The sequence below is a fragment of the Phaenicophaeus curvirostris genome, chromosome 6, assembly GCF_032191515.1.
Source record: "Phaenicophaeus curvirostris isolate KB17595 chromosome 6, BPBGC_Pcur_1.0, whole genome shotgun sequence".
In the NCBI taxonomy this organism is placed as follows: domain Eukaryota; kingdom Metazoa; phylum Chordata; class Aves; order Cuculiformes; family Cuculidae; genus Phaenicophaeus; species Phaenicophaeus curvirostris.
Window position 1 is genome coordinate 22,097,005 of NC_091397.1, and position 27,992 is coordinate 22,124,996.

Consider the following 27,992-nt stretch of genomic DNA (forward strand, 5'->3'; position numbering starts at 1 on the left):
GTTTGGGTTGGATTTGGTTTATTTTTTGGTAACAATTGAGGTGCTTGAGTGCTGCCAACTAATCTTTCCTTCACCCGTGTGGTGCAGCATGTGGGGAAAGCAAAGCCAGTCCTGCGTAGCCAGCTGCAGATTACAAGGTGCTCTGAAAAACAGGGGTGGTCAGTTGTACAAAGGTCAAAGACATAATGATGAAATATCAGCAGATTTCAATTAATGATCTTTCACAGCTCCTGAAACAAAAAGGCAAAAAGAGAAAAATGTATTTAACATGTAGAGGATTTGCTTGCTCTGAGTCTTTAATTAAGATAACCTGAAATAAAGTTCATCCTTGCAAGATAAGACAATAGAATGGGAACTTGTGAATAAAGAGCTGTGCGAGAGCAAAGGTCACCTGGGCTCTCAACAGTAAAATTCAGCACTGGAAGTGTTACTTCAAGCGCCGGACAGCTGGAGGAGAGCAATGCTTTGGGCTGCTCCTGCTCCAGGGCTTTTAGTTACATTATTATTACTTACTGGACTGAGCTGTGAATCAAACCACTATGGAAAAAAGAGGCAGAAAAGAACCATTTATGATGAGCAGTAAGTATTATTGCTTGCAAATGCATTTGTTCATATGGTGGCTTCCAAGTGCCAGTAAAGGGAATGGAATGGCTTTACTCTTTGGCAGATATCTGTAACTAAATGATCTCTCTGTTTTTCCATAATACAACAGGCCTCGTTTGTCCTCAGAGCAGGGTAATTTAGTGTTCCATGCTGGCTCCAGCAAAAATATAGAATTTAGAACTGGACCACTGGGGAAAATAAGAATTAATGAAGAAGATCTTGCAGAACTTTCTAATCAGGTGACATAGTTACTTTTCCTTAATATTTTTTTTATTTTTACTTTTGCATATCAATAGTTTAATTGTCCTCAGAATTTACCTTAGCAAATGTATCATGTGTTTGGTATTATTGTTATTTTGTATTTTCTGTGTCAGCATTCTAATGTGAAAGTAAGCCATTGCAGACTTCGATAGGAATCATGATATTACAGAAAATAATTAAAAGATTATATTGTGTATGTAATGGAGCTCTCTGTATTTAAGTGGACTTTGTAGTAGTAAATTTAGACAGGGACAAAACTTTCCTAAGCTTTTGAAAAAGCAAAGCTTATTTACATTGGTAAACTTCTGAATAAGCCAGGCTTGTTTCTCATTATCTCTGTTGTTTAAATTTAGGTGAGAGAAAGTAAAGCAGAGATTCAAGAACTTAAAAAAGCCAATGGTGCTGCTCAGAATGTATCCCAGCAGGTTGCTCTGCTGACCTCCAAGGTGAGCCATAGCTTTGTGGTATCCTCCTCCAACATTCCCAGTTTTCCATTCCTCAGATTAACTTAATTACCATAATTACATGATTCATTTTAGTATTTCTGGGCTCCAGTTTGGAGAACTGCAGCAGAGTCCATATTTAACATCAACTCAGAGTCTGTGTTTAATGTTGAGATACTTAATCAGTAACTCTGGAGACAATGGAAATACTCCTGTAAATACCATAATTTCTAGTTATCAGGATTTTTTTGTCGTTGTTCACTGTTAACATCTCTGTGGACTATTTAATATTTACAGCAGTGTAACCCCACTAAATTCAGGAAACTAACCATGTATGCTCTTACAGGCATTACACAGACATTCCATTCCATAGGCCAGATAGGCTATAGGGGTTTGCAGTGGAGAGAAAAAGAACTGATTTTGTCTCTTCTCTGCTACTAAAGTTTTTTCTCCAACAGAAGATTTCGAAACCTTTGTTTCACTTGGTTTAAGTGCCTTTTGTTACAGTGTTGCCACAAGTTCTTCATAAAAAGTATTTTATAGCCTAAGGGACTTCTCCTTAGGGAGATGGTGCGAATACGTATCCATCATACTCCCTGATTGAGTTGTAGCTTGCTGTTTGTGGTTATAATCCTCTGAGATATAGTGAATCTTTCTTGGCTTTTGGTTTATTGTCTCAGACATCCATCCTTTGCATGCCCACAAGCACCTGAACAGTCCTTGAATACATTTTCATAAGACTGATTCTTGCTTTTTGGAACTGTCATTTCTGAACAGCCTAAAATACTGAAAACCCAGTGGAAAGGGCCTGATTTGGACCTGACTGTCATCTGTTTTCACATATCAGCTATTCTCTGCTCTCAAAAGAAAATGTTTTGTTGGCCTACTGGAGTCCAGCATGTACCTGTGTGGTTACTGTCATACCAAGCACAATGTATTTTGCATTTCTCTTGCAGATTGGGAGTCTTGACAACAAACTTCAAAGCTTAGAGCAGGTAAGTAAATGGGAAGCAAACTAGAGATTGAAAAAGAAAAACCTAGCCCCAGGTAAGTACAGTGGGTTTACAATGATTGAACAGTGAAATGATTTCTTTCCCCTCAACGCATTTCTCAGGAAAACCTTCTTTGGTAACAGGAGATGAAAAAAGAGCCAAGATTTATAGAGGAGGTGAAATGCCTTCTCGCAAAATATAAACTCTGCGGGAGGCTGCATTCCTTAAAGGAAAAACAGTTGTAGACTCTGTAACAACAGCTAGATACCAAGGAGAAGGAAACTTCCCTCAGTGATCAGTTAAGACAAAGACTGGAGTAGTCAAACTGGATTTTATACTCTACTGGAAGTAGCTAATTTTCAACTATCATGTGTTTTTCCAATGAGTTTGTGATAAACGACAGCTACAGCTGCTACTAAAAGTAGTTGTCAGATGATTCACCCATGGAATCAACAAGACAAGATAACCCTTCATCTAGACTCACAGTCCACTGCTGAAGACCAGTCTTTATTAATATTTACTTCTTACAGGGTTTCTCTCATATCAGTGCTTGTAGCTGGCCACCATGCATAAGACCAATCATATTAGTAATTATTTTGTGCAAATGCAAGCTAAAGAGCTCAAGGCATATATAAATCAACCTTGCTGAAAAAGAAGAGGGGGGAGGACACCCAAGAAAGAATGGAGGAGGAGGGAAAGAAGAGAAAGAAAAGATTTGTCTTGTAATTAAATTCCCATGAAACTAAGCAGTAATCTCATTTTCTGCTCTTTCCCTGCTCTCTTCAGGCTATCCAGAGGAAAGCCTGCAGTAGTAACCCCTGTAAGAACTCAGGAACCTGTGTAAACTCACTTGATGGTTTCTTTTGCCTCTGTCCAAGCAACTGGAAGGTGAGTCTTTAGCCTCCTTTAATAGAGACTGTGTGTTTTTACTGTAAGGATACACCTGGTTTAGTGTAATTGTGACAGTGTAGGATTTTAAGGTTGCTTGGTACAGAGTGACAAATACCAAAGAATAAAGCAGCAGAATCACACTCACTGTTTGGTTGAAGGGCAACACATTTGCTTCTCAGCAGTATCAACATATACAAAAAAAATGAAGTTTTATTGTTATATGCAGGTGATGGCCCATGAAGTCAGTAATGCCAGGCAGTTCTCAGAGCAGAAAATTAGTCTTTGGTTTTTGCTGAGTGAGGTGAACTGAATTGCATGCCTTGCTGTTGATCTCATGCAAGAATAGAGAGTAACTGGGGGAGGGGAAGGATGCTGTTCAAGCTCAAACAAATGAGACAAATGGGCGTGTAAATAATCAATCCAACCCTCAGTTCTTTAAGTCCAAAGAATTCGCTGGTAAAGGCTTTAATGGTGCTGTTTCATGAACAAGATACGGAGAAGTTTTATCTTTTCCTCAAAAATCTCAACTTGAAAGTTGTCCCAGCAAGACTGGATCAAAACTGCTGTGCTTTCAGACTTAATGAAACAACATCTCCTGGTAGAAGCTGTTTGAAAGAAAGCTTTCTGAGCCTTTTGCTAGCAAGTTGGAATGTAGGGGAGATAACAGTACTATTCTGTTCGTATGCTTTCTACAAACATCTGAAATATTTTATCCCTTGTTTGACTGATAACCAGAGCCATAGAAACACAGCTGAGGAACAGAACTTTGTTATAATGTTTCATAAGGGAAGCTGTATTGATAGCGATGGTTTGTTTATCTTACAGAACTATATTAAACATTGGCTCCATGGCTTGCTTAGTTTCTCAGTTCTTTGGAAAATAAACTAATTTTCCATTTCATCTTAGGGCCTCCTATGTTTAGAGGATGTTAATGAATGCCAGATTTATGCTGGAACAGCTTTAGGCTGCCAGAATGGAGCCACTTGTGTGAACACACCAGGCAGCTACAGGTAACTTTTCAAAACTATACACAGAACCTCTATGCAAAATACTCTGCTATTTTTGTACCCTACATCACACCTGCGGCACAAGCTCTAGGAATAAATCTGTTCAGTATCTATGGACTATAACGCCCTGTTGCCTAAGAGAATATAAAATCCTTAATACATGATACATGCAACTCCACCACAGACTCAGACGGCCCTCTGAAGTCACTGACTGCTTTGGCACTAGAGGAGCAGTAAGAACGAGGTTTATCACACAGCCATGCTGGGGAAGGAGGCTGCAAATCAGAGCCTGGCTCTGATGACTTGGCTCCATTGTAGGTGTAGATGCTTTATTGCAAATTTACTGCGCCACAGTGTGCTGATGGGGCGGTGAGATGCAGTGTGCTGGTCTGTAACCTGCACTCAGCAGTATGCCCACCCAGCACAGCTGTGTTATCTTCCCTCCATTATCACTTACCCCTTGAGACTAAAAGGAGTGAGGAAGATGAAGGTGCTTTGGCTCAGCAAAGGGTTTGTGTTTGGGGAAACCTCCTGAATATATGAGCACCCTTGATCACTTGTGTTCCCAGCCCATCGCATAACTCTGAGAAATGTCTTCACGCCCTCCAGATTAGAGACACTGCTGAGCCTGCTGCGGAGCAAGCAATGCACAGTCCTGCCACTCAGAAAGGGTGGAGAGATGTTGCTTGCAGCCAGCTGCCAGGAAGGCGCCTGTGTGCAGGCCCCCATGGACATGAGGTCCCTGGCACATATCCTTCTCTGGCTGTGCCCAGCTCCTTAGGAAATGCGCTCGTTTACAGGGCAAGCCAGCTTGAACATTCTGCATTTTATTTTCCAAAATGTCAAATAATCTGGTAAATAAATAACTTTCAGATATAATACAAAGCTCTCCCTGTGCAATGGGGACAAGAAGGCTGGAGAGCATGCCACAGCTTTCTGCGAAGCATTTTGTCTCCTGCTTCAGCACGAAAATCTTAGCCCCCACAAACATTTGCTTGGCATAACACTGGCCTGTAGTGCTTTGTCAGTTCACAGAAGAACCTTACACAAGCAAAGTTCTCCTGCAGTGCTCCTCACGCTTCAACATTAACATAGAGCCTGCTGAGGTGTTTAATGAGTTTGCATGATACTTCCTGTTAGTTTTTCTTTGATTTTAAAGGATGTTTCTAGCTTGCTTGCAGCTGTCCCTGATGCAGACATTTATCAAGGAAATAACACACAAAGCAGCCTTTACTTGTTTTTTTCACTCTGCTCAGTAATGTGGCACAGGTGTGTGACTAAATTAAGGTTAAAGAGGACAGACTTTTTCACCAGTGTTTTCATTGTGTTAGTACAGTTGTAATTCCTGAGTGTTCCCCAATGTAATTCTTGCCTTCCTTGGTACCTGCTGAATTGCTGCTTCCTGAAACAAACTAAGACCTTTTCATAACTTATCCAAATCTTAATATTACTGCTTTTGCATTATGTCCTCAGGATTATTGACAGCACTGTGGGTTTATTGAGTCCTTTCCCCACCCTCATTCTCTTCACAGTCCCCCTTTACGTACTGTCTCTCTTGTAAGTAAACCCAGATGCTAAATCCATCGCCAGGTAGAGCATGATAGACTCTTCAACAACTGTGAGAACATTGCTGATGGGTTTTCTGGGGCTCAGCAACCCAGCTCATCCCACTCCTGCTCTGTTGTAGTTATATGCACCAGCATGGACTGTGGGTAAAGAAAATGGTGATATTTAACTTCCCACAGAATCATAGAATGGTTTAGATTGGAAGGGACCTTAAGGATGACCTAGTTCCAACCCCCACCCCGGCCTTGTACAGGGATATGTCTCACCAGACAAGCTGCCCAGGGCTCCATTGAGCCTGGCCTTGAACACCTCCAGGGATGGAGCATCCACAACTTCCCTGGGCAACATATGCCAGTGCCTCACCACCTTCATTGTGAAGAATTTCTTCCTAATGTCTAGTCTAAATATTCCCGCCTCCAATTTAAACCCATTCTCCCTTGTCCTATCACTACATACCCTCTTAAAAAGTCCCTTCCCACCTTTCTTTTACTCCCCCTTCAGGTGCTGGAAGGCTGTTATAAGGTCTCTCCACAGCCTTCTCTTCTCCAGGCTGAACAACCCCAACTTTCTCAGGCTGTCCTCACAGCAGAGGTGCTTCATAGCCCCCAGTGGTGTCAACAGGAGAAGGGCAATACTGGGTCAGATGTTGTGAAATTGAGCATAGTGCAGTCTTCACTCCCTGTTCAGATTCCTTACCTGCATGCTTCAGTCTGAAATTCAGGAAAGCATTAAATTATGAGGAAAAAGAGCAGGTATTTGAGAAACACTTCTCCCGAATCAAGACCTTAATGGAATGTTGTATTAGTTGGATGAAAGGCTGTGAAAGTCCTCAAACCTATTGGAGTTTTGTGTCAGAGCCAAAGTACCAGGAATCCCATTCTCATGTGCCATCAGAGATGGGAGAGAACCGGGGCAGTGCTGAGCAGCAGTATATCAAAACATGTTTGAAGGTTCTCACAGTGTGACCTGATTCTTGAAGCTGTTCTCTGAGCAGCTTCAGATAGGTAGTAGATTAATCTTTGCCGGACTAGGCAGGAGACAGTGCTGTTCTCCTCCTCCTTTGAAGCTGGTCGTATTCCCTTCCTGTGTCCTTTGGAGTTAAACGTGAATCTCTGAATGTACTTTGAACATACAAAGGTGATCTGGTCCCCTGTCCTGTTGCCTCTCTGCTCATCCGGGTTGAGCTGCTGCCCTGGTGAGATGGTGTTGGTCTATTTGCCCTGTCTTACAATAATGAACATACTACCTTACAGCACTGCAGACTGCGGTTAAGCATTAAACTGTTGTGGGCTTTTTTAAGCCTAAGTTCATCCAGGTTTCTTGTCCTGGGTGGAGGGTTTAGTTACCTGCAATTAGCTTATCAAACTGCTATTTCAACTGAGCATATGATACCCTGGAGGGACACTTACAGCTTGTAAATAAACTGCTTCAAGGTCCAGATCAGCTGCACTGGAAAACCCTCATTCAAATTCTGTAGGTAAATTCCTTTACAGGGTAGTTTTTGTTAGCAAGCTTAAAAGCAGTTCAACGTGGTGTGTGTGTGTGTGTACCTGTCATGTATCCCTGGGAGAAGCAGTCATCAGCAGATATCACAGCATATAATATGCATCCAAAAAAATGTCTCACTGTCATTTTCATAAAATTAGTGAACTGATAGAAGGATTTCTGTAGGTTTAAGTCCTTTTCAGTTGTATTTCAGAGCCTCAGATTTCGTCCATGTGGAAATAAAGAGTCAGAGAAAAGGGAAACTTTTTATCCAATGGCTTAGGAGTTTCCAATTTCAATTCCACCATGTATGTACAGTGCTATGACTAAAGTGCACCCTATAAATAACAGCACAATGCAGCTAGTAGCCTGCAAGCAAGATTCCTCCTGTGAAATGCATCCCCTAAGCCCACTAAGTTCTTCCTGGCCCATCAGCCCCAAATACTTCCCCTGCCTGCTACATTCAACTGAAAGCTGGACTGCTGCTGAGACGGCAGCTGCTGTGTCTTGAGATGCGGATATGAGTTTACATCATGCCCTGGGACAGGCCAGACATGGCCTTGAAAAAGAGGGGAATGATCTCTTACTGTGGAAATACATGATCATTAACTGCTATATAAAGACAACATTTTGATTTTTCTGTTTCCGCCCTTAGCTGCTCTTGTACTCCAGAAACCTACGGGCCTCACTGTGCCCTGAAGTTTGATGACTGTCAGGGAGGATCAGAGACACTCTGTGAGCATGGCATCTGCATAGATGCAGACAGGGATGAGCCCAACAAGGTAAGGACAATGTATAAGTCTTACACAGCACAGCACAAAAAAATTACAAATAATTCTGAGCACCGCAAAACTGTGTAACATACATTACTGCTTAAGAACAGCAAGAAATGCCACTGTACAACATAACTTATCCTCTCTGTTGCCCCAAGGACAGCAGAAAGAATTGAAAATGCCTTGGAGCTTGATATCTTGTTAGAGGTACTTGTCAGAGTCTACTACATCCATAGAGAACTTGGGAATATTCTTTGAATAAGTCAGTCTTCTTTGAAGCATAATGTTCATTATTTGGGGAGTTCTAAATTGCAAGGATATTTTATTACTTAAATGATTAAGGAGGATAAACATGCATCTTGTTTTTCCTGGGAAAAGGCATAGCTGTGGGACACGATTATCAGCAGCCTGAGAGCCTCCAGGACTGCATAGCAGTTGGAGTGGCTGCTGCTCATCTTTGTTGATCCTCTGTGTCAGGTGGACTTGGTCTCTAACTCCAAATGCTTGCCAAGGATGCTAACATACACTTGAACAGTCTTCTGGAGAAAGGCAGCTCATTCCTTTAGGGAGAGAATTTGGGCACTTCTTTTTTTTTTTTACATCACTTCAAAGGGATATATGATACGTGCCAGCTTTGCTTCTTTCCATTCACAGCAGCTCTCAAAAACTGCCTTACCAAGCACTGTGCTCCTTAACACTCCTATACACTCATGCACCAGGCCAGACACATCACATATTCTTTGTGCTATACTATAAAATAATTACTTTGTTCAATTTGTAAAAGTTTTTGCAACTCATTACTTGTTTTCTGTCCATTTTTTTGTGAAGAAAGCTTTTCAAAAGGGCTCAGTGTTGGCTCAACAGTGTCTGCTCCTGTCAGTTAACAATAAAGCTCCCATTAGCTTTAATTGGACCAAAACTAGATAAATGCTGAAATCTGGCCATTAGTAAAGTTTACTAAAGAGAAAACTGTTTTGCTTAAGGAAAATATATATTTGCAATTTAATGTCAGTGCTGTACATGCACAGATTACTGAACAGTTTGCTTAAAAGAAAACACCCAAGCTGATTTCAGATTGCTTGCACTGATTTGTATACTCTGGTTACAAAGCAAGTTGACGACTTTTAATTCTGTTTATGTACAGTTCATAATTACTGTTCACTTTCTCTGGGAGCTTTGGGGTAAGATACAAGTTTCTTTTATGAACATAATGAATGAGCCTGTTGTTGCTTCCATAATCTAAGTAGGTAAATCAGAGGAAGGAATAGAGAAAACTACTGAAGCGCTTTATAGAACAGAATGTGCAAACCATGAAATGCTCTGAAAGCTTTCTTGCTATAGCTTAAAAGGCATCTTTTAAAATGGACTCCTCCTGCCCTTTTCTTGGCTGTTTTACTTGTATTAAATACATAATGTGATTTTTGCTGTGGCAGCCCAAGTACCACTGTATCTGCAACACTGGCTGGATGTCCCCTCCTGGCAACCCTGCCTGCAGTGCTGATATAGATGAATGCAGCCTCCCTAATCCTCCATGTTCACAGAATCCACTTGTGCAGTGCCACAACACACTGGGCTCCTACTCGTGTGGTCCTTGCCCCACAGGTATTGATGTCCTTCCGTGCTCTCATGTGGGAGAGGGTGGTAGCAGGTATTACTGCCTCTAAGTCATAAGCACAGACACAGTGTTTTCATCTTTAGAGAACTAATGCCTGCAGGTTGTCTTACCTAGGTAACACAGGCAGTGGAGTCTACCACATAAGTTATCCCACCCTAAACTGAGCATCTAAATAGATGTGATGTACCTTCATGTCTGTCATGTCCTATTAACTTCATATAATATGTCTGAGTTACTTTCATGTCCATGTGCTCACTGCCCTAAGGCAGTATAAAATCTGTTTGTCCCCTTAAGCCACGTAACCTATGATTCCTCTTCCTGTGTTGGGTAGGTAGTGTGCATAGGAGGAATATTGAAAGTATTTAACAAGAATTTGGGATTAAGATAAATCTTTGCCAGTTGTACATGTGTGCACTGAACTGTGTCCACTTTAAGTAAAAGTGTGTTTGATTCTGGAACATCTGGAGTACAGTTAAAGTAAAATCTTCTTGCACACATCTCTGCTCTGTTGTGTTCATAACCTATTTTGCAGACCTGTATTATTTTTTCATCTGTAATGAGTGGGACAGAACTTCTCTTGTGTTAATGAAATAAGATTAAAAGGTCATATTTTTCGGCTCTACAAAAAGATCTGTCGAAGAAAAAAATAAAAAAGGTTAGGCATTTTATGTTTTAATGTCCCTTCTGTGCTGCTTTTTAGGCTGGCAAGGAAATGGCTACAGTTGCCAAGACATTAATGAGTGTGAAAGTAGTAATGGAGGCTGCTCAACAGCGCCAATGGTTCAATGCATCAACACAATGGGATCCTTCCACTGCGGGCTTTGTCCACCAGGTAAAATGGATTTTTTTTCTTGATAAAACTACGGAAAAGCTTACAAGATGAAGAGTCACCACATTTGAGCCTGTTTTATGGTAGATTTAAGAAGCTGAAGATTGGTTTTATATATAGAAGTATCACATGCACAAAGTAATACTGTAATATAGAAGGCAGAGTCCAAGTGTATTGCTTCAGTTAATAAACATTTTGTAGAGTACGTGTCTAATGATAATCCTCTGAAATATGTTTCTCTTGTATTAGTTAGACCTTTTCAGTTAGAGCCATGATTTGATGAAGTACTTTTTTTATAAGATCATTATCGGGAAACAAGGATTGCATAATTATGACAGTAACTTAATTGTCTGTATTAATTGAAGGAGTGTCCAGTGTGCCATAAGTTAGCTGTATTGTTTGTCTTAAAAAAACCTAGATGATTGTTTTTCATGCTTTGAATGCTGTCTAAGAAGGCAGTGTTTTGATGGCAGTACAAATCAAGCAGTGGCAGTTGTGTCTTACCTCTGTATGATTTGTGGTTTATGATATAAAGTGCTTTATGAAATGCATGCTATCAGCACTAGAATTACTAGTAGGAAAAAGCATTTGTAATTGACCTTTCAATTGCTCTTTAAATGGCAATAGACTGCAAGTAGTGAAGGCTTTCAGTTACTGAGCACTGAAGTGCTATCACTGTGTGGAAAACAGCCTCAGACAAGATTTTGTGTGGTGCAGTGGACCCTAGCTCTGGCCATTCAGTGCTTTGGTCCTGCTGAGCCTCCTGGGAGGAGCTAGATGTTGCGTTTGAGACCCAAGAGCAGTTCTAGCACACAGTGGGAAGCCTGGAGGTTGTCAGGGTTGGCTGGTTGCAGAAGAGTAAGGAGGGCAGCACATTGTGGCTGAAAGCTGAACTCTTATGGCTTCACTCTAACCTCACCTATATTTGTGTGCTACTAACATACCTTTTTCTAAAATAATGGGAGGATTTAGTTAAGACCAGAGTCCATCCCTGCAGTGTAGGAACCACAAGGAATACGCCAGGATATGCTCCAGTGGCAATCTCAGCTTTTTTTTTTTTTAACTGCAGAACACCATAAGTTAGTTTTTTCTTTCACCAAATTATTCTTTCACTGTTGATACTTGGGGAACATAGTTTGTTACAGACTGACTGAGATTCATCTCTAAACAGGCTATGAGGGAGATGGACAAACGTGTACCCAGGTTGATATCTGTTCAATAAATAATGGAGGGTGCCATCCTTCAGCTACTTGTACCTCAGCTCCAGGTACAGTGTTCTCTTAAAGACTGTAAGTATTATAATACCTGTGTGAATGTCAAGGAGGGTTTGATTAGGCTGAATCCACTTCATAGAAACTTTTATATTGTAGCTGCTTCTCCACAGCTGGTTTTGCCTCACCCAAAGGAGTTTATGGGCGGGTTAGCTAAAGCCAGCAAACCTTTCCACAAATACTGACAGAAATAGATTTAGGCTCCACCAAAGAGCAGAATTCATCAAAAAAAAGGTGGAGATCTTGATCATTTCTCTTTGATGCATTTTTCCAACTTCAGTTGCTTCCATTGTTCTCTAAATACCCTTTGACTATCCCTACCACTTCCCGTGAAGGTGACCTTGGACTCTCAGGTACCCATAACAAATCAACAGTAGATATTTGTTTATAATGAAACTGGACATTGGTCAGGGAAAGTATCAAAAGATCAAATAAGTTAGAATCACATAAAGGCTTTGCTTCAAAATGTTAGGGACTCTTAGCATCATGGTTGGTATTATCATTGTAAAAAGGATCAAATTACTTTTGGTATCTTTCCCCATCTCCTAAGGGCCAATACCGTTTTGTTCCTGCACATCTGGGTACACTGGAAGTGGATATGGTCCAAATGGATGCTCTCCTCTCAGTGATATCTGTGAGCTGCAAAATCCTTGTGTCAATGGGCAGTGCTTGGTAAGTGCTGGACTCCTTGCAGTTTGTGACATTGCTATGTAGTTATGAGCAGTAACAAGGAGGAGTTTGGCAAGACTGGAAGCTTAGTGCTGGCATACTAAAGGCAATAAGGCAAGGTCAGTGGAGAGTGGGAGATTAACAGATACAGGGCACACAAGACATTTATTTGTGTTTGCAGTAAAGGCAGCGAATTTGACACTAATAACCTGAGTGGGATTGTAGTTTGTACCCCAAGCTAGCAATGGGATGCTGGTGCTGGTCGGGGAGAACTGATGAATGGCTATCCTTGGTGGGAGAGGAAAGTAATTTACCACCTTGGATCATGGAGGACTTACCCATGATAATAAAATTAGTACCTCTGCTGACCTTCTCACTGCTAATATCTGGTGCAGTCAGTTATGTGTTCCTAGGCTGATCTTGTGAGACCCCCTGGACTCCGGCCGTTTATGTGGATATGGAAGGGGTGCTTCCTGGGAATGGCTTGTACTCTTGCTGGTAGCAGTGTTGAACTTCTACTGATTGGTGGTGGGAATTCACTCTTATGCACAGTGACCATCTAGTTTGTCCACAAGGAAGCCTTTAGGCTTCCTCAGTGAGGTGTGCTGTGCTCGGGGAATTCCACGCTGCAGACCTGAAGATTTTGATAATACTATTGTGAAGGATATTTATGATTATGATTTGGAGAAGTGTTCAAAAATAGAAAATTTGTTGTTCTGGTAGAGTCTGATCCTATTTGTCCACATTGGTCCATGGATAACCTGCTTTGATGATCCTGGTAGGCAGGAGCGAAAGGGGACATACCATATGGACTTGGTAGTGTTAGGTTAACAGTTGGATTTGATGGTCTTAAGGGTCTTTTCTAACCTAAATAAATGCTTCTATGATTTTATATGTTAGCTATCCCTCAATCCATTTTCTTTATGAAAGCAGATGATCACCTCACCTCCACTCCACCTCTTACTAGCATTGCTTGCTCTCTATTCATTAAATACCTATTGTCATTTCACTCAGATATGTAAAAGGCCTTTTGTGCCTTTTAGAAACTAGTTATTTTAGTCAGTCTATTAAAAGATACGGCATCTTCCCCTAAATATATCCTAACATGCAATTGTAGGCAATCATAGCTACAAATTACTTCATAAAGATAATAACACAGTAGAATACTTCAGTAATGGGACTACAGAAGCATCTAATAAAATAGAGGAATGGCAGAGTTATTTTTGGGCAGCGTAATGACAGCTAAAATGTAATGTTAATTAAATAGCAGGCAAGCAGATCAGAAAAAAACTTTTTTTGCCTTCTAAAGCATCTCTGAGCTCTAAATGCACATAAAATTTTTCTTCCATCATGCTGTAGATCTCTGTTCAGGACACAGAGGACATGAACAGAGAATGCAAAAGGAAATAGAAAATATAGCACATTATCAACAAAGATGGGATTCTTAGCTTATTCTTTGGAATACCAAGTTCTACTTTCACTGTAAAAAATAAAATGAGAAATATGAGGAAAGAAGATATAAAATTAAAACAGTTAGAGATATGGAAAGACTTGATTATGAAGAAAAGTAATAAAGGTTGAGGCAAGAGAAATGGAAGAGACATACAGAACAAGTAATAAGGCAGAGAAAGCAAGGAAATTACTGCAATTTAACATTTATCAGAATGAAAATGAAAGTTATCATTGCACATAAGTGCAGTGCAGACTTCCCATAGAACAGGCGTGAGAGAAATGATGTATTAACCACTGTTATCTTGACTTGCTTTTGATAAGATTTAAATAATGTGTTTGACTTGTTTCTAGGGTGATCAGCTCTAAGCCAGGCAAACAGTTTTGTGAATGGCTAAGTGAATACAGTTTTTGATGTTTTAGAAAGTAACTTGAAAGACCCCTGAGAAAAAATAGCTTCATAGAAAAAACAAAGAGCTAGATACTCTGATTTAGCTTTAGGCTTATTTTGGTACTCACCAGTGACCATCAAGGCCACTAAATTCCAAAGGTTTTATTTCTTTGCTCTGATATCTCCACATAAAGTAGGTATGAATATCAGGTTTTCTGCTGACTACATTGATTCCTTTTGGTGATCCATGCTCATTAAGCTTATTGCATTTGCTTATATCTGTAGGCAACGATCACTGGATATTTCTGCCTGTGTAATGCAGGCTGGACAGGCTCCAATTGTACAGAGAACATTAATGAATGCATTAGCAACCCATGCCAGAATGGGGGCACGTGCACCGATGAGGTCAATGGCTACTCCTGTGAGTGCACCAGCACCTGGACAGGACCAGAATGCCAGACTGCCCAGCAAGGTACAGCCAGGACTTCCTCCCCAGGAGAAAAGGGTCACTAGGCTTCAACGAGTAAATGCTTGGTGTATATGATTAATACGGGAATGAACATCAACATATGGTGGAAAAAACCAACCCTCTTCTTGGTGGATTATAGGTCCCAATCCAAAATTCCTTGAAGTCAGGCTTTTCCATGAGTTTTGATTATAGCTGCTTTGTTTAGCAGTAGGAGCGTAAAATGAAGTTCATCTGTAAGCCCGTTGTCCTTGACTAGATGCCGGACACCCTAAAATCAGATCTCTGTTCCTGAGAACGTGGTCTCATAAGCTGGTTAGGAAAGAGGATCCAATATAAGGAGAACAGATTTACATGAGAACATACTAATGTTTCTCTTTTGCGCATACTGTTACATTTGGTGTGAGCTGAGGTTCTGACATTTCTAGTCAAGAGAAAAAGCCAGAAAAGGCTTTAAACCAGAAATGTAATGAAAGAAATGTTATCTATGAAAATGAGGGACTGTAAATTTTATAGTGTGACTGCAAGGTTCTGCCTTTAACATTTCTTCTTAATATCACTTTTTTCTGTTTGAGATTTTTTTTCCATTAATTTTAATTAAACAAAATTAGGGTAACATTCCAGTGACCCTCCTTGTGGCAATCACCAATCAGATAGCTCATATTTATCATAGGTTGCTGTGAAGAAAGCAAACTAACTTTTCACAGAATACAGAATGTGAGTTTTCACTCAGCCCCTGTGAAATTTTATAACTACGTCTGGCTCTTTCCTATTATCCTTAAATACCTAACCAATAATGTTTTATTGTTAACTATTGTTAAGGACATGTAGAAAAAAAGTTATTTTTAACCATTCATAATAGAAGAGATAGAAAGCCATTTTTTATTCAGTGAGTTATTATAACATATCAACTTTTCTTTCAGTTCCAAACCAGGGTAAAAATAGTGCATTTTATAACACGATTCTGAATCTGTTTGAGAAGTTGTGACATGTTTTAGATGGACACTTCAAACAAAACTGTATACCTTTTACCACTCATTAAAGGAAATAATTAATTTCAATTTGCTGAGAAATGCATGTTTCTTTAGCATCAGTTCCATATTAAACCACAGCTGCTTGCACACTGTGCCCATAAGTGCATTGTATTTTGGGTGCTTTATGGACTTAATCTTCTGTAGCTGTTTGGGATTCTTCATTCACAGCTCTCATTCATTCAATGGCTCAGTGAGAGAAGAGACCGCAGTATATCATGAGATGTATTATCAGGCCCAGAAATCTGACCAAAAAGCATAAATGGGGCAATAAAACATCTGAAGGATAGCCTCTATGATGAACCACTACTGAGACAGACAATTTTATATCATGTTAGCTTCAAAATGTTATTTCATTGTCAGTTAAAATTTTAATGATACAATCTGGAGGTGGCCTTCTGGAAACAAACTAATTTATGGACATTTTCCCGAGATATGATCAACAACTTTTGGCAGTATCCACATATTCTAACTGAAAATCTTTGTTCTTTTTTAGGAACTACTTTTCTCTCAGGGAGTATTTTTTCTCCTATTTTATGATGTCATTCAACTTTAAAGGATATCCTGAGGAGTTTATAGAAGTACCTTTCACTGTTGTTTTAAATGTTTAGGAAGCCAAAGCAATGCAAGACATGTAGGTGATGTTTAAGTCTGTATAGTAATAGCACAAATTAATCCATTTAATTTTCTTTCTCCTTATACAGTTTGTGGAGGATATCTCTCAGGCTCCAGGGGGAGTTTCAGTTACCCTAACAACCCAAACAGCCAGCAGTACAGCAATGGGGTCAGCTGTGCTTGGATTATTCAAACCTATCCCAACAAGGTAAAATAGAATTCAAACTAAAGAAATCCTTACTCTGCAATACTGCTTAGCTCATCAAAATAAATGTTCATGTCACATATTCTGATATTGTGATCCAGTCCCCTCAGAAAAAGTAGCTTTTCAAAAAGAATAAGTTTCAGATCCTTGCAAGTCTTCAGGCCCCTTAACCTAAGAATTTGCCTCAGTTATGTTTTCAAGGTTTTTTCTATGCAGCCGAGGGTTAGAATTTATTCACCTACCACCAGCTAGAGAAGGTGTATTTTTATATTGTTTTAGAATGTGATCTATGAATAGCTGTATGAGAAAAGCCTTGCCCTGATGGATTTCACAGTTGGTTCATGAGCTAAGTGACCACAGAACAATTTCATGTTTCCAGTTTCTGAGTGCTAGACATGTAGAATGTTAAATTCATATTGTCAATGGCTTTGTGTATTAACAGCATTTGATTTGTTTAAAGGATTAATTTTTAAATGTTGCACTAGAATGTATGTTCTGATCCTGACCTGCAACTAACTATTGCACTTGTGTTACAAGTAACAGCTACAAAATATGTTAGTCCTCACTTTAGCATGGAACCTCTTTCTTAGGATCTAAATGTTTAATCTATTTTTGAAATTTTATGGAATTACTTAAGTAGTTCTATAAACCGGAGGTTACAAGTGGTTTATACAGAATTATATAGGTGTACGTGACATATTCTTAGCATTAGCCTGAAAGCCACTACTGTCTTCAGCAGAGCTAATATTAAAGCACATCTGTGAGGAACCAGAACATACACAGCTTTGTAGCTGCTAAGTATCTAGGGTGGGATTATGAGACACTGCTTTTATATATACAAATAAAGATAATTTCTTTTTTTTCTTTTTTTTAACTTGCATGACAATACTAGCAGCCATAGCAAGGATGAGGAATATTAATTTTCTGGTGAGATAACTGCCATGGGAAACCTGGAATAAAGCATTTTATGGTGTATTTCAAGCCTTTCACATAGCCTGAAATATATATTTACATATGTTTTTCATCCATAACAGAGACATATGGTCTCAACTATTAGTTTATAGAAATAATGTTCTTTCCGGACAACTTCCCTATCTGAATTGTTTCCTATCTATCCTCTCTTTTGCTTTTGACTCTTAAGATTCTGTAGTATCTTCTTCTGTCATGGAACTTTTCAGGAAACGCCATAATGGCTCCAAAATGCACAGATTCTCACAGTTGCATGAATAAACATATCTGCTTTATACAGAGTAACTGCATGAACTGTGCTTCAGCAGATGGAGAAAAAAAAAAAAGAGAATTCTTGTTATTTCCTGTTAGATTCTGCGTATTATTTTCCCATTCTTCCAACTGGAGGCTAGTGATGAGTGTAACTCTGACTTCCTTCAAATCCATGATGGACCTTCAGCATCAACGTACATGCTGGGAAAATACTGTGGATCGTCAGCTCCTGCAGAGCTTTTCAGCTCCCACAGTTCCCTATATTTTTGGTTCTACTCAAACCATGCCACTACAGCTGAAGGTTTTACTGTTCAATGGGAATCTCGAGATCCTGGTAAGTTTGATAAAATGTCAAGTAATTTAGCATCTTCTTGGCTTTGGAGCAAAAAGAATGAGTTATTTTGTTTGGTTAGGAAACATTAGGAGAAGTAAGACAATATTTTACTTGAAGGTGAGACTGAAATGTAGACATCCGTCAATTTAAAATATTTAAACTCCAAGTCTAGGCCTCTGCATTAACAACATTCTGATGTTCTTTCTGTGTGAAATTCCCCAAAGAGCATGAGTTCCTGGAGATGCTGTAATTCTGATAAGTTCTCTTTTTCTCACAAAAGCATCTAGTACTTTGAGCAAGCAAGTTAATTCTTTTTTGCCACTGACATTTTACAAGAGGCTAAAGATATTGAACCATGCTTTCCAAACACGATAGATTGTTGGGAACTAGATTTTAAATTATCTGCGACTTATTCAGTATGATGCAAAACCCCCAAAAAAGTAAAGAGGGAGAGAGGTATACATGCGACTAAACTAGCTATTCCTTAGGTATAGCACACAAGTTACCCCTACCATGCCTGTTATGCTAAGAGGGATGTTTGTTTTCTTTTTATTACAAGTATATACAATAGTCTTCCCTTTAATTAATTTTTTTTTAAATTAAGACTGTCTAGTGCTAGGGTAAAATACGAAGATTATTTGATTAACAAAGTTCAGAAACTTGTTAATCCAATCCAAACCACAGTGCTTTACATCATTCTCCTGTAGATATTTCCGTCATAACTGAGAAAGGGTCTTTCTTTTACTGTGAAAATCAGGAAATATTGTCATTCTGCTTTTATAACTGAGTTTCAGAATTAACTGTAAAATTTAAAGAAAGAAGTAACTTGTTGGTTTGTTTGGTTTTATCTTTGTTACTGAATTTATTCTGGATGTCAAAGTGGCACCTACTTTTGACACTACAGGAGAAGTCATCTTCTGCCCTGATGTGTTAGAGACTATGTTCTTTCATGTTTTCTTTTAGAATGTGGTGGTGACCTGACGGGTACTTATGGCTCGATAAGCTCTCCAGGATACCCTGGTAAATACCCTGTAAACAGAGACTGTTTCTGGACCATCTCAACCAGTCCTGGCCTCCTTATCACAATTGTGTTTGGCACACTAAACCTAGAACACCATGAAAACTGCAGTTATGACCATTTAGAGGTAAAGTGTAATTGTGGATTATGAAAACATTTTATGGCTGGTTTGGAACAGCATGTTCTTCAAAACTGTGCAATGTGGAGCATGGTTTCAGGAAAACTGAAACTCCTGATACTTTCTTTCCCTTTCACAAACCCCTTGATAACTCTCCTAAGAGCACCATCACAGCTATGCTGGTGGGTCTGTTCCTGTGTGTTTGGAGGAAACTTCCTATGAGCTTTCCCTCCACCCACAATCTACAATAACTCCCGGGGCCTTTGAGATAACTTTAAGATTGTTGGTACTGTTCATAGTTGGCACACATCTAATAAGCCTAATCACTGATCTGACATTCTGTCTAGATTCGAGATGGACTTCTTCCACAAGACACTGTCCTGGGTAAATACTGTAGCACTGTATCGCCACCCCCGCTCCAAACCACTGGTCCATATGCATGGATTCACTTTCACTCTGATGACTTAGTAACTGATACAGGCTTCCACATTGTCTACACAACATCTCCTGGTAAGTAAAATTCTGCATTAAAGGTTGATCTGTGACATTCCCAAGATATAGCTAACAATACATAACTGGATGTAATTAACACTTGCTATTTAATAACACATAAACCTTCTTTGATTTTCAGCCATCTTGCAGAGGCAGCCTAAACTGAAAGTTACTGTACTTGTGAATATCTCAATTGATTTTTTTGTTTCTTAATATAGCAGATCCAAATTGTGGAGGAAATTACACGGATAGTGAAGGGGTTATCACATCTCCTTTCTGGCCTAACCCTTATATCAACAACCGGCAGTGTATCTATGTTATTAGACAGCCAGAGGATGAAAAAGTATACCTCAATTTCACCCATATGGAGCTGGAGAGACACACTGGTTGTTCATCGAATTATATTGAGGTGATTTCTCTTAATCAGTTCTTATGACAAGTGGATGACATGTGTGTGCAAAACCATGCTGCATAATTTCTATCCCAAGAACTACTACAGAAATAGGTGTTAATCAAAGGACTACGTATGCCAGTTTATTAGGGTCCAAAAGTCACAGGGTCTGAAAGAGCAGGACTGAACATTTAGAATGAAGCAAAGATAAGAGAACAAGAAAATCTGTCCAGCTTAAGACTAATTCTTAATCAGCTCTACATGATTAAGATGGTATTTGAACCTTTGGCAGATGTATGCCAAATGCAAGAAAAAAAGAGGTAATGCCATAGCCACTATGTGGCATTTTCTGGAGTCACGGTGTTATGGGAAATCTTGTTCTGGCACAAAAGGGAAGCACAATATATATACATTTAAATATACACACATATGTACCTATATAAACATGTACAACCAGGTGTTTATTCTAGCATAGCTGATATCTTACAAGTTTAATTCAAGAAATGTTGTTGATCTTATTATTACAGAAAAATAATAGTACTGTTAGAGTAGTTCTATATGGAAAATGTAGTAATAAGACAATGATACTGTTGATACTAACTGGGATCCACTTGAGATGATTTCTGTGTTTGCTTTTACACCTCTTCACTGGTCTGCAGCTTCATGTTACACCTGAATTTACTACTACAGTGTGTGTTTTAAGTACACTGGATAACATTTCTTTGTTTTGTTTGTTTTCCCTAAGTCCAGTTTTGTCCAGCTCCTGGTCTGCTTTTCTTTACCTGAGCATGGGTGAGGTTTGGCACGGTGCTGTGTGGGCTAGGGACTACCAGGGATGGTGGTGATTCCCTGGAGAGGCAGAGCAGGCTTCACTGTCAGGGCTCATTCCACTGCCCCGGCGAAGGTGCAGGGCAGCCCTGGGCATCTGACACCTCCCTGGGGTGGAAGTCAGGCTGGGCTATGGCTCAGCAGAGCCCATGGCTGGGCAGGGCAGGGCTGCGGGGAGCTGGGGACCAGCCCGCTTCAGTGTCACCAGGGCAGGGACCCATGGCCCTGAGGGGCTCACGTGGGCTCCTGGGAAGGATGTGGGGGCCTCAAAGGAGGCAAGGCTGGGCCAGTGAGCCCTGGTGGTGCCCTCAAGGCCTGACAGGCTCTTTATGTCAGCATCCTATGCCCCTTATACTGTCACCCTGTCCCTGTTCTCTGTGCCACGCCGTGACCCACCATGTTTCAAGGTGTCTGTTGTCACACCCAGCTTGCATTTCAGTCATAAAACCCTCATCTTTCATGGAATGACTACTGGATACTACTGCCTCTATAAAAGCATGGCTTTTTCAGAGGCAAACAGAAGTAAATCAAACTGGGCAGAAGCACCAGGGTGCTTGGCAAAAGTGCCAGCACAGCTGAAGCAGGTAGGAGCAAGACCTACAGCCCTGGTGCAGAGCTGCGTCCTGTGCCACCAGCTACGCAGTTATGTCGCAGTGGGATTTGGTTTTGTGCTTAATATTTTTTTGACCAAGCGAGGAATAGAACCCTGTGATCTCCATGCTGTTAATCTGTGTTTAAAAGATGTTATTGTGCTGACATCGCTCCCTTCCCTCCACCCCTAATTCAGAGACTTTGGTTGGAATGAAGTGTAATTAATTTCTGCAATGAGAGGGGAAGTGTGTTTAATGAAAACAGACAGCTTTTGTTTGTTTGGCCTGGTACTCCTCTTGCCTAATTGCTGGCAGAACAGCAGCTAAATTCACAGCAGCCAGAGAAACAAAACCATTTCTGTTGAACGCAATCAGTTTATATTAGTTCAGCAAGGCATTTACCTCACTGTTTGTGGATCAGTCACAAGCTGTTCAGTTTCCCTGTGCTTCTGTCCTCCTCTTCTTCCTGCCCTCTCCCTTGGTGGCTCAGCCCAGCACAGAGAAAATGGACTGACATTTTCTGATTGGGACAGCCAGTATGACTAAAGCACTGTGCTCTTTTATCAAGGCCTGATTTTCCACATATGGTTTCTAAAGTACTGTCTCACTGGGTTTTATGATGAAGTTGAGCTAGGAAGATGGCTTTCGTGTATTTGTTACTTTAAAAGTCACTCTTGGACAATTGTTTTGTCACTTTGAAAAGGTGCAGATTGTTCCCATCCCTGGCAATAGCAGGAAACCTGCAGAGTTTCCACAGGGACCGGACACAGTTCACATGCACTTGTGCAGTGAGTGATGTTTAGTCTTTTCTAAAGAAGGAATGGCATGGGACCAGGGATCTGCAATAAGTAGCTAGAAACAATAAAACTTCTTTAAGAAAGACTCTGACATGATACTGCAGAGGTAAGGTGATAGCCAAGACAGGTCCTTTTCCATACCATCCTTCTAACTGCCATTGGGAGACATTACTCACATGGTTTACAGACCCTGTTATTTTTATCATTTCTCATTGGTCTTTATAAATAAAAAAAATAAACAGAATCAGCTCAAGAAAAATATCTAAACTCCTGTGAACTACAGTTCTGGAAATTTTCACTGCTGTCCAAAAATTTTCTAACTATTCCAGCACAGATCCTGATCTCAGTTGCTCTGTTGTAAATCCCAAATCCTGTCACCTTAAACTCAAGTTCCAGGGATACTGAAAATACCTGTTTGTTAGAAAGCTGACTCACCAATCTGAGATTTCAAAGCTGTGCAATCCAGGCATTCCTTCACCAGAGCACTGATGAGGGTTCCCTACCTTTTCTTCCAGCCCCTAGAGGGATACCTCTGAGACAGAAAGAATAGGTGAAGAGGGAAAAGAGAGGCCTGAAAGCTGAAAATGTCCCTGGCTTTGCCAGTGATTCCACAGGAATGATTTTTTGGAAGTAAAAAGCATATAAAGGCATTTAAAAGCAACTCCAGCTACATGAATGACCACCAATTTTGTACAGCAGAAAATGGCTGGTTTGGTTTTGGGATAATCTTTGGGACAAAAATTGCATTTTTTGCCTGGGCGAATAGCAGAGGGCCTGTTCTTTTGGACCTCAGCTAATGGTTTCCCCCTTGGAATGAGAAGGGCACCTCAGAGGGTGTTCAGAGCTCTTGGCTATACCAGTGTTTTGCCTTGTGCCTATGGGCTCAGGACCTGAAGTTCGGAAGTGCAAATACCTCTTTCCCTTCTAGTTCCCTTGATAATCAGGATTTATAATCAACTTCTGAGAAAAGACGTAAGATACATTTCTCCTTTGATCAGCAAGGTGATTGAGGTCAGTAGAGTGGCAATACAGAAGATAGAAGCTGATATAGCTTTATTGTTGTTATCAGACATGGGATCTTTCCGATAAAGTAATGGAATGACATCAGTATACCTCTTTACTGCTTTAGGGACTCAGAGTTGCATCTTCTGAGCTGTCTGGCTGCATTGATTTAAGGGTGAAATGGGACGTGTGCTTGTTCTGGAGATGTGCCATTGAAAAATCACTAGAAGCTTCCTGACCAGAGTGAAAAAAAGAAAAAAAAAAAATGACATTTACCCTTTTTCTTCCCCCAGGAGATTTTAGAGCTGACAAAAATTTCATAGCTATCACTGCTGAGCACCTGTCTCTTTCATAGTAAAGGTGCCGCTTTTGGAAGCATGGACGCAAATTATAATAAAGCTGTGGTTCATAGAGAAGATCTGTTTTGTCCTCATGTCTTGTAACAGTAGCACGTGTTTGAGTATTCTGTGCTGATCGTGCTGTTCTTCCTGTGAGCTCTTGTAAATCATGTGCTTGTGCCAATTACTGTGATGATTCTTTGCCCCACATATAAAAAAGTGAAATAGTTACTCCTTTGGTGTTTATCAGCTCTTCTGAGATTGTATTTTTATCTGGATATCAGACCCCAATGCTTTTATGATCTTTTTTCCTTTTCAATTACCAGGTTCGAGATGGTGACAGTGAAATATCTCCTCTTATCAGCAAGTTCTGTTATAGTACAGCCACGTCTCCAGTCACGTCTACCAGCAACAGTCTCTGGATCAAGTTCAAGTCTGATGCTTCTGTTCAGAGGGCTAGCTTCAGGGCTATTTATCAAGTTGGTAAGAGGAACTGGTGACTTGCATAGTGAACTAATATGTAATTTGGATGCTTTCAATCATTTCCATGCTGTATTGTCAATATAATGGGTTTAAGACTAACTTCAAAAGAAAGGAAAAAAAATAGATTAAATTTATTTATTTATTGCTACTTTTAGAAATGCTAAGGTGATGTCTGCAGTAGGTCTGTTGTAAGCACTCCTAGGATGCTTGAAAGTATACCCCTCATTGCTTCAATTAATGATAAATCACTTGCCACTAACATACCAAAGATGATACAGCTATAATTTAGCCTAAATCTTTTTTTTTACATCTTTCCTATCTTTTAGTTCTTAATCACCAAAAAATCTTTTGATGTCTGTGAAACAAATGAGTCAAATCCAAAGACATTCTTAACACTACTTGGAGGATCTGTAGTAGATGCTGTAAGAAGATAGGGTTTTACCGGTGATTTTCTTCTAATTTCATACTGATATTTGATAGACATCACATTATACAATCATTGAAATGATTCTTCATGATTACTGATTCTTGGTGTCTCTTGGCAGCCTGTGGAGGCTCCTTGTCTGGAGCAGGCATTATCCACTCACCTTACTACCCTAGGATGTCCCCTCACCCAAAGACCTGTGAGTGGATCATCTCCCAGCCAGATAGCAAAACAGTGGTTCTAAACTTTATCGACTTCGAAATTCGAAATACAACCACTTGTGACTCAGACTACATTGAGGTAAAGAATAATGCACACATACTATGACTAATACCTAGATTCTTATCTGTGTATTTCTTCTCATGCTCATGTCCACCAACGCAGAACTGCTTGACAGGTAAGCTCTTCTTACAGCAGTTATAAAAGCTTTTCCATACTCATAATGGGATCCCAAACCTTTTCTTGGTCATCCAAATGTGATATGACCTTTCTGATAATCAGATGAGTATCAGGTGTCTTTAAATAGAAAGATCTGGGTTTGAAGGTTTATGTGCCACTAACTGGAGGGTGTAAGATCTCAGCTTTCATTGAGAGACTGCTTCTCTGTCAGTCATAAGGTTATATTGTATGTCCCTGTAGTAGAAACTGTGCTGAAGAAAAGGTAGGATTTGACTTACTAAGAATCTCTTTTATATGATTCTTGTGAATTCATTTATGCTTGCAGCTTTAATATAATAGAAATATTTTGAATACATCGTTCTTCAGGTCAGAGATGGCAACAGCACAGACTCTCCTCTTTTGGAGAAATACTGTGGTACAGCTGTACCATCTAGAGTGCAATCTACACGGAACTATCTCTATATCAAACTCAGAGCCTCCTCTCTTACCAACCTTGGCTTCAGAGCTGAGTACTCACCATTAGATTCAGGTAAGGGTGGTTTTTTTGTTGTATTTTTCTGCTTAGTGCTGGGACTTCCTGGATTTTTCTGTATACAAAAATACATGTATTATTCTGAATACAGCTGGCTGTCAGGTTTTATTATGGTATAATAGGAGATAAATTCTGAATCAGTTACTGTGTATTATGCATTGAGATAAAACAAGACTATGAAACTTCAGAAATAAAAGTCACTAATTTTGTAAGTGCTTAACTTTTTTTTATAAATATACCATTTAATCTGACTTTTTTAATCTCTACAGTATGTGGAGACACTCTCTTTGGACTGGAAGGAACAATTAGAAGTCCTGGTCATCCGGATGTCTACCCACATGGTATTAACTGTACCTGGACTATCAACATTCAACCCGGCTACCTTATCCGCCTGACATTCACTTCATTTAACTTGGCATTTGATTATAGTTGCAGAAAAGATTATCTTGAGATCTATGACAACAGCACTATGCGAAAATTGGGAAGGTGAATATGTTCACTAGTCTACAAAGCTGAATTACTGTAGATCTCTACATCCAACTTGCAAAATTAGTTTTTGTGTAAAGGTTAATTTCTCTTCATTACAGCAACAATAGCAGCAATTTCTCTGCCTAGGATGGAAAAGGCAGCTTGCTTTCTTTGACCATGGAATGAGAATAAATATTATATTGGGAGAAGCTAACTTGTGCCAAAAGGAAAGCTTTTTTAAGGACAGGTTTCAACAGCAGACATTGTCAAGCTCCATTAACATTTTGAATTATGGGAAATAAGTTAAAAAACATCAATATATATGTGCCCAGTAAAAGATGTGATTTGAAACACTTACAGAAGTAAGAGACAGATTACTTGAAAGATTTCACTTTTGGATCTCAGCAAAAACTAAACCAAATCTGCATTTTAGAGGGTTTTGGTTTTGCTTTTTCCTGATATGTGATTTTATCTTAGGGAAGAATCTTTTCTTTTTTTCCTCTTCTCCAGTTGGACTATACACAGGGTTTATTGCTGCCCTAGAATTCAAGAACATCCAAACTGCTTGGGAACAGTATCCAGCTATAGTTACAGACTGTAAGGTATTTGGCTGGCATGGCAGTATTTTGGAAAATAAGGAACAAATGACTTTTATAATGGAGAGTGTTTTGCAACCGTAGCCTTTGGCCAGCAACTCTGACTCCTCAAAAAGCACAGAATATGTTGTAGGTACAGCATAATTAATTTCAATAAGATTTTGACAACATGATGAACAGTTTCTTCTCTGACTTTGCCACATGAGTTAGATTTGTAGTCTTGAACATGTAGTGTGCTATTTAGTCCCGTGGTACAAGGTATATGGCTGGGATGTGCATCATCCAAAGGAGACACTTGTGTACATGTAGCTGTTGAAACTTCTCAGGAAAGTTATATCCTCTTCCAGTAATACTGGTGCTTCATAAAGTACTGCCATTCAATTTGAGGCATCATTTTTCTGCAGGTTCTGTGGAAGATCAGTTCCACCATCTCTCACTAGTGGTGGCAACGTGATGACATTGTACTTTGTGACCGATCACGACACTGCATCTGAGGGCTTCTCAGCTAATTATATCTCCTTGGATGCATCAAAAGGTAATATGTCAGTCTGTTCATTATGCAAATTAAATGTTTTCAACTGTTACTGTAAATAATGACTACAAGAAACAGAAACATTATTTTCTATGTTAACAGAACACAGCCTGGTTATTCATATTTATCCTGCTTTATTCACAAGCTTTTTCTTCCTTAGGAAAGCAGAAAGCAATTTCTGTAAGCAACACTGCTGTTTCCTTAAAAAAACCAGTAAGAGCTGATAGGGTAAAAAAGCATGAATTATTTAGGGAAAGTGTTTTCTGAATTTGCTTTGTCCATTTTGAGCTGAGTATGTGAGATCTACGAAGCTTAGCAATCATGGACATCTCATTTGAATGGGAAACCTATAGGTGCCACAAAAATTAATTTAGTCCCTATTAAGGTGCAATATTGATGACGGGTAGAGAAAGATCATCTAGGGTGATTTGATAAAACAGCAAAATAACCTTAAAGACCAAGTTGTTTTTTTCATTAAGACACAGTGCAACATTTCTCTCCTGCAGAGTTCAAGGCTCCTGTTATGCCTTAAACCTGTTCCTTGAAGTGTCTTCCCATAAGGAACCAAGACATACATCAGTGGGAAAAAGATTACTGAAGAGAAGAATGACTGTTCATTCTCTTAGCTCTCTTTAGAGAAAAACTGAGAAATTATTCAGAATTCTAATTGATTTGAAGGCTTTCTAGGATGGAGGCACATCTGTGTTTCCAAACTATGCTGAACCCACAGTACCTGATGCACTGTTCACATGTCTCTCTAGCATTGACAGTGTTTTAGCAGTGACAGCTGTACTTGAAAAAGCTGCTGGTGGAATGACATGATCTTTAAGGTTTCCTTCCAACCCAAACTAGTCCATGATTCCATGA

At 39.7% G+C, this 27,992-nt stretch overlaps 1 protein-coding gene across 1 annotated transcript in view; it reads left to right on the plus strand.

Moving 5' to 3' along the window:
• The first annotated feature begins 421 nt into the window (after positions 1-421).
• Positions 422-27,992, plus strand: part of CUBN (cubilin) — a 140,709-nt gene continuing 113,138 nt past the window's right edge. The window contains exons 1-22 of the mRNA XM_069859559.1: positions 422-579; positions 713-842; positions 1,218-1,310; positions 2,264-2,302; positions 3,086-3,187; positions 4,097-4,200; positions 7,904-8,030; positions 9,455-9,623; positions 10,337-10,468; positions 11,637-11,732; positions 12,287-12,408; positions 14,531-14,717; positions 16,447-16,565; positions 17,883-18,117; positions 19,081-19,262; positions 19,601-19,763; positions 19,964-20,154; positions 24,018-24,174; positions 24,720-24,898; positions 25,364-25,526; positions 25,799-26,015; positions 26,998-27,128. Of these exons, the coding sequence (XP_069715660.1) occupies positions 461-579; positions 713-842; positions 1,218-1,310; positions 2,264-2,302; positions 3,086-3,187; positions 4,097-4,200; positions 7,904-8,030; positions 9,455-9,623; positions 10,337-10,468; positions 11,637-11,732; positions 12,287-12,408; positions 14,531-14,717; positions 16,447-16,565; positions 17,883-18,117; positions 19,081-19,262; positions 19,601-19,763; positions 19,964-20,154; positions 24,018-24,174; positions 24,720-24,898; positions 25,364-25,526; positions 25,799-26,015; positions 26,998-27,128 (3,157 nt within the window). The 5' untranslated portion in view covers positions 422-460. The remainder of the gene's footprint in view (positions 580-712; positions 843-1,217; positions 1,311-2,263; positions 2,303-3,085; positions 3,188-4,096; positions 4,201-7,903; positions 8,031-9,454; positions 9,624-10,336; positions 10,469-11,636; positions 11,733-12,286; positions 12,409-14,530; positions 14,718-16,446; positions 16,566-17,882; positions 18,118-19,080; positions 19,263-19,600; positions 19,764-19,963; positions 20,155-24,017; positions 24,175-24,719; positions 24,899-25,363; positions 25,527-25,798; positions 26,016-26,997; positions 27,129-27,992) is intronic.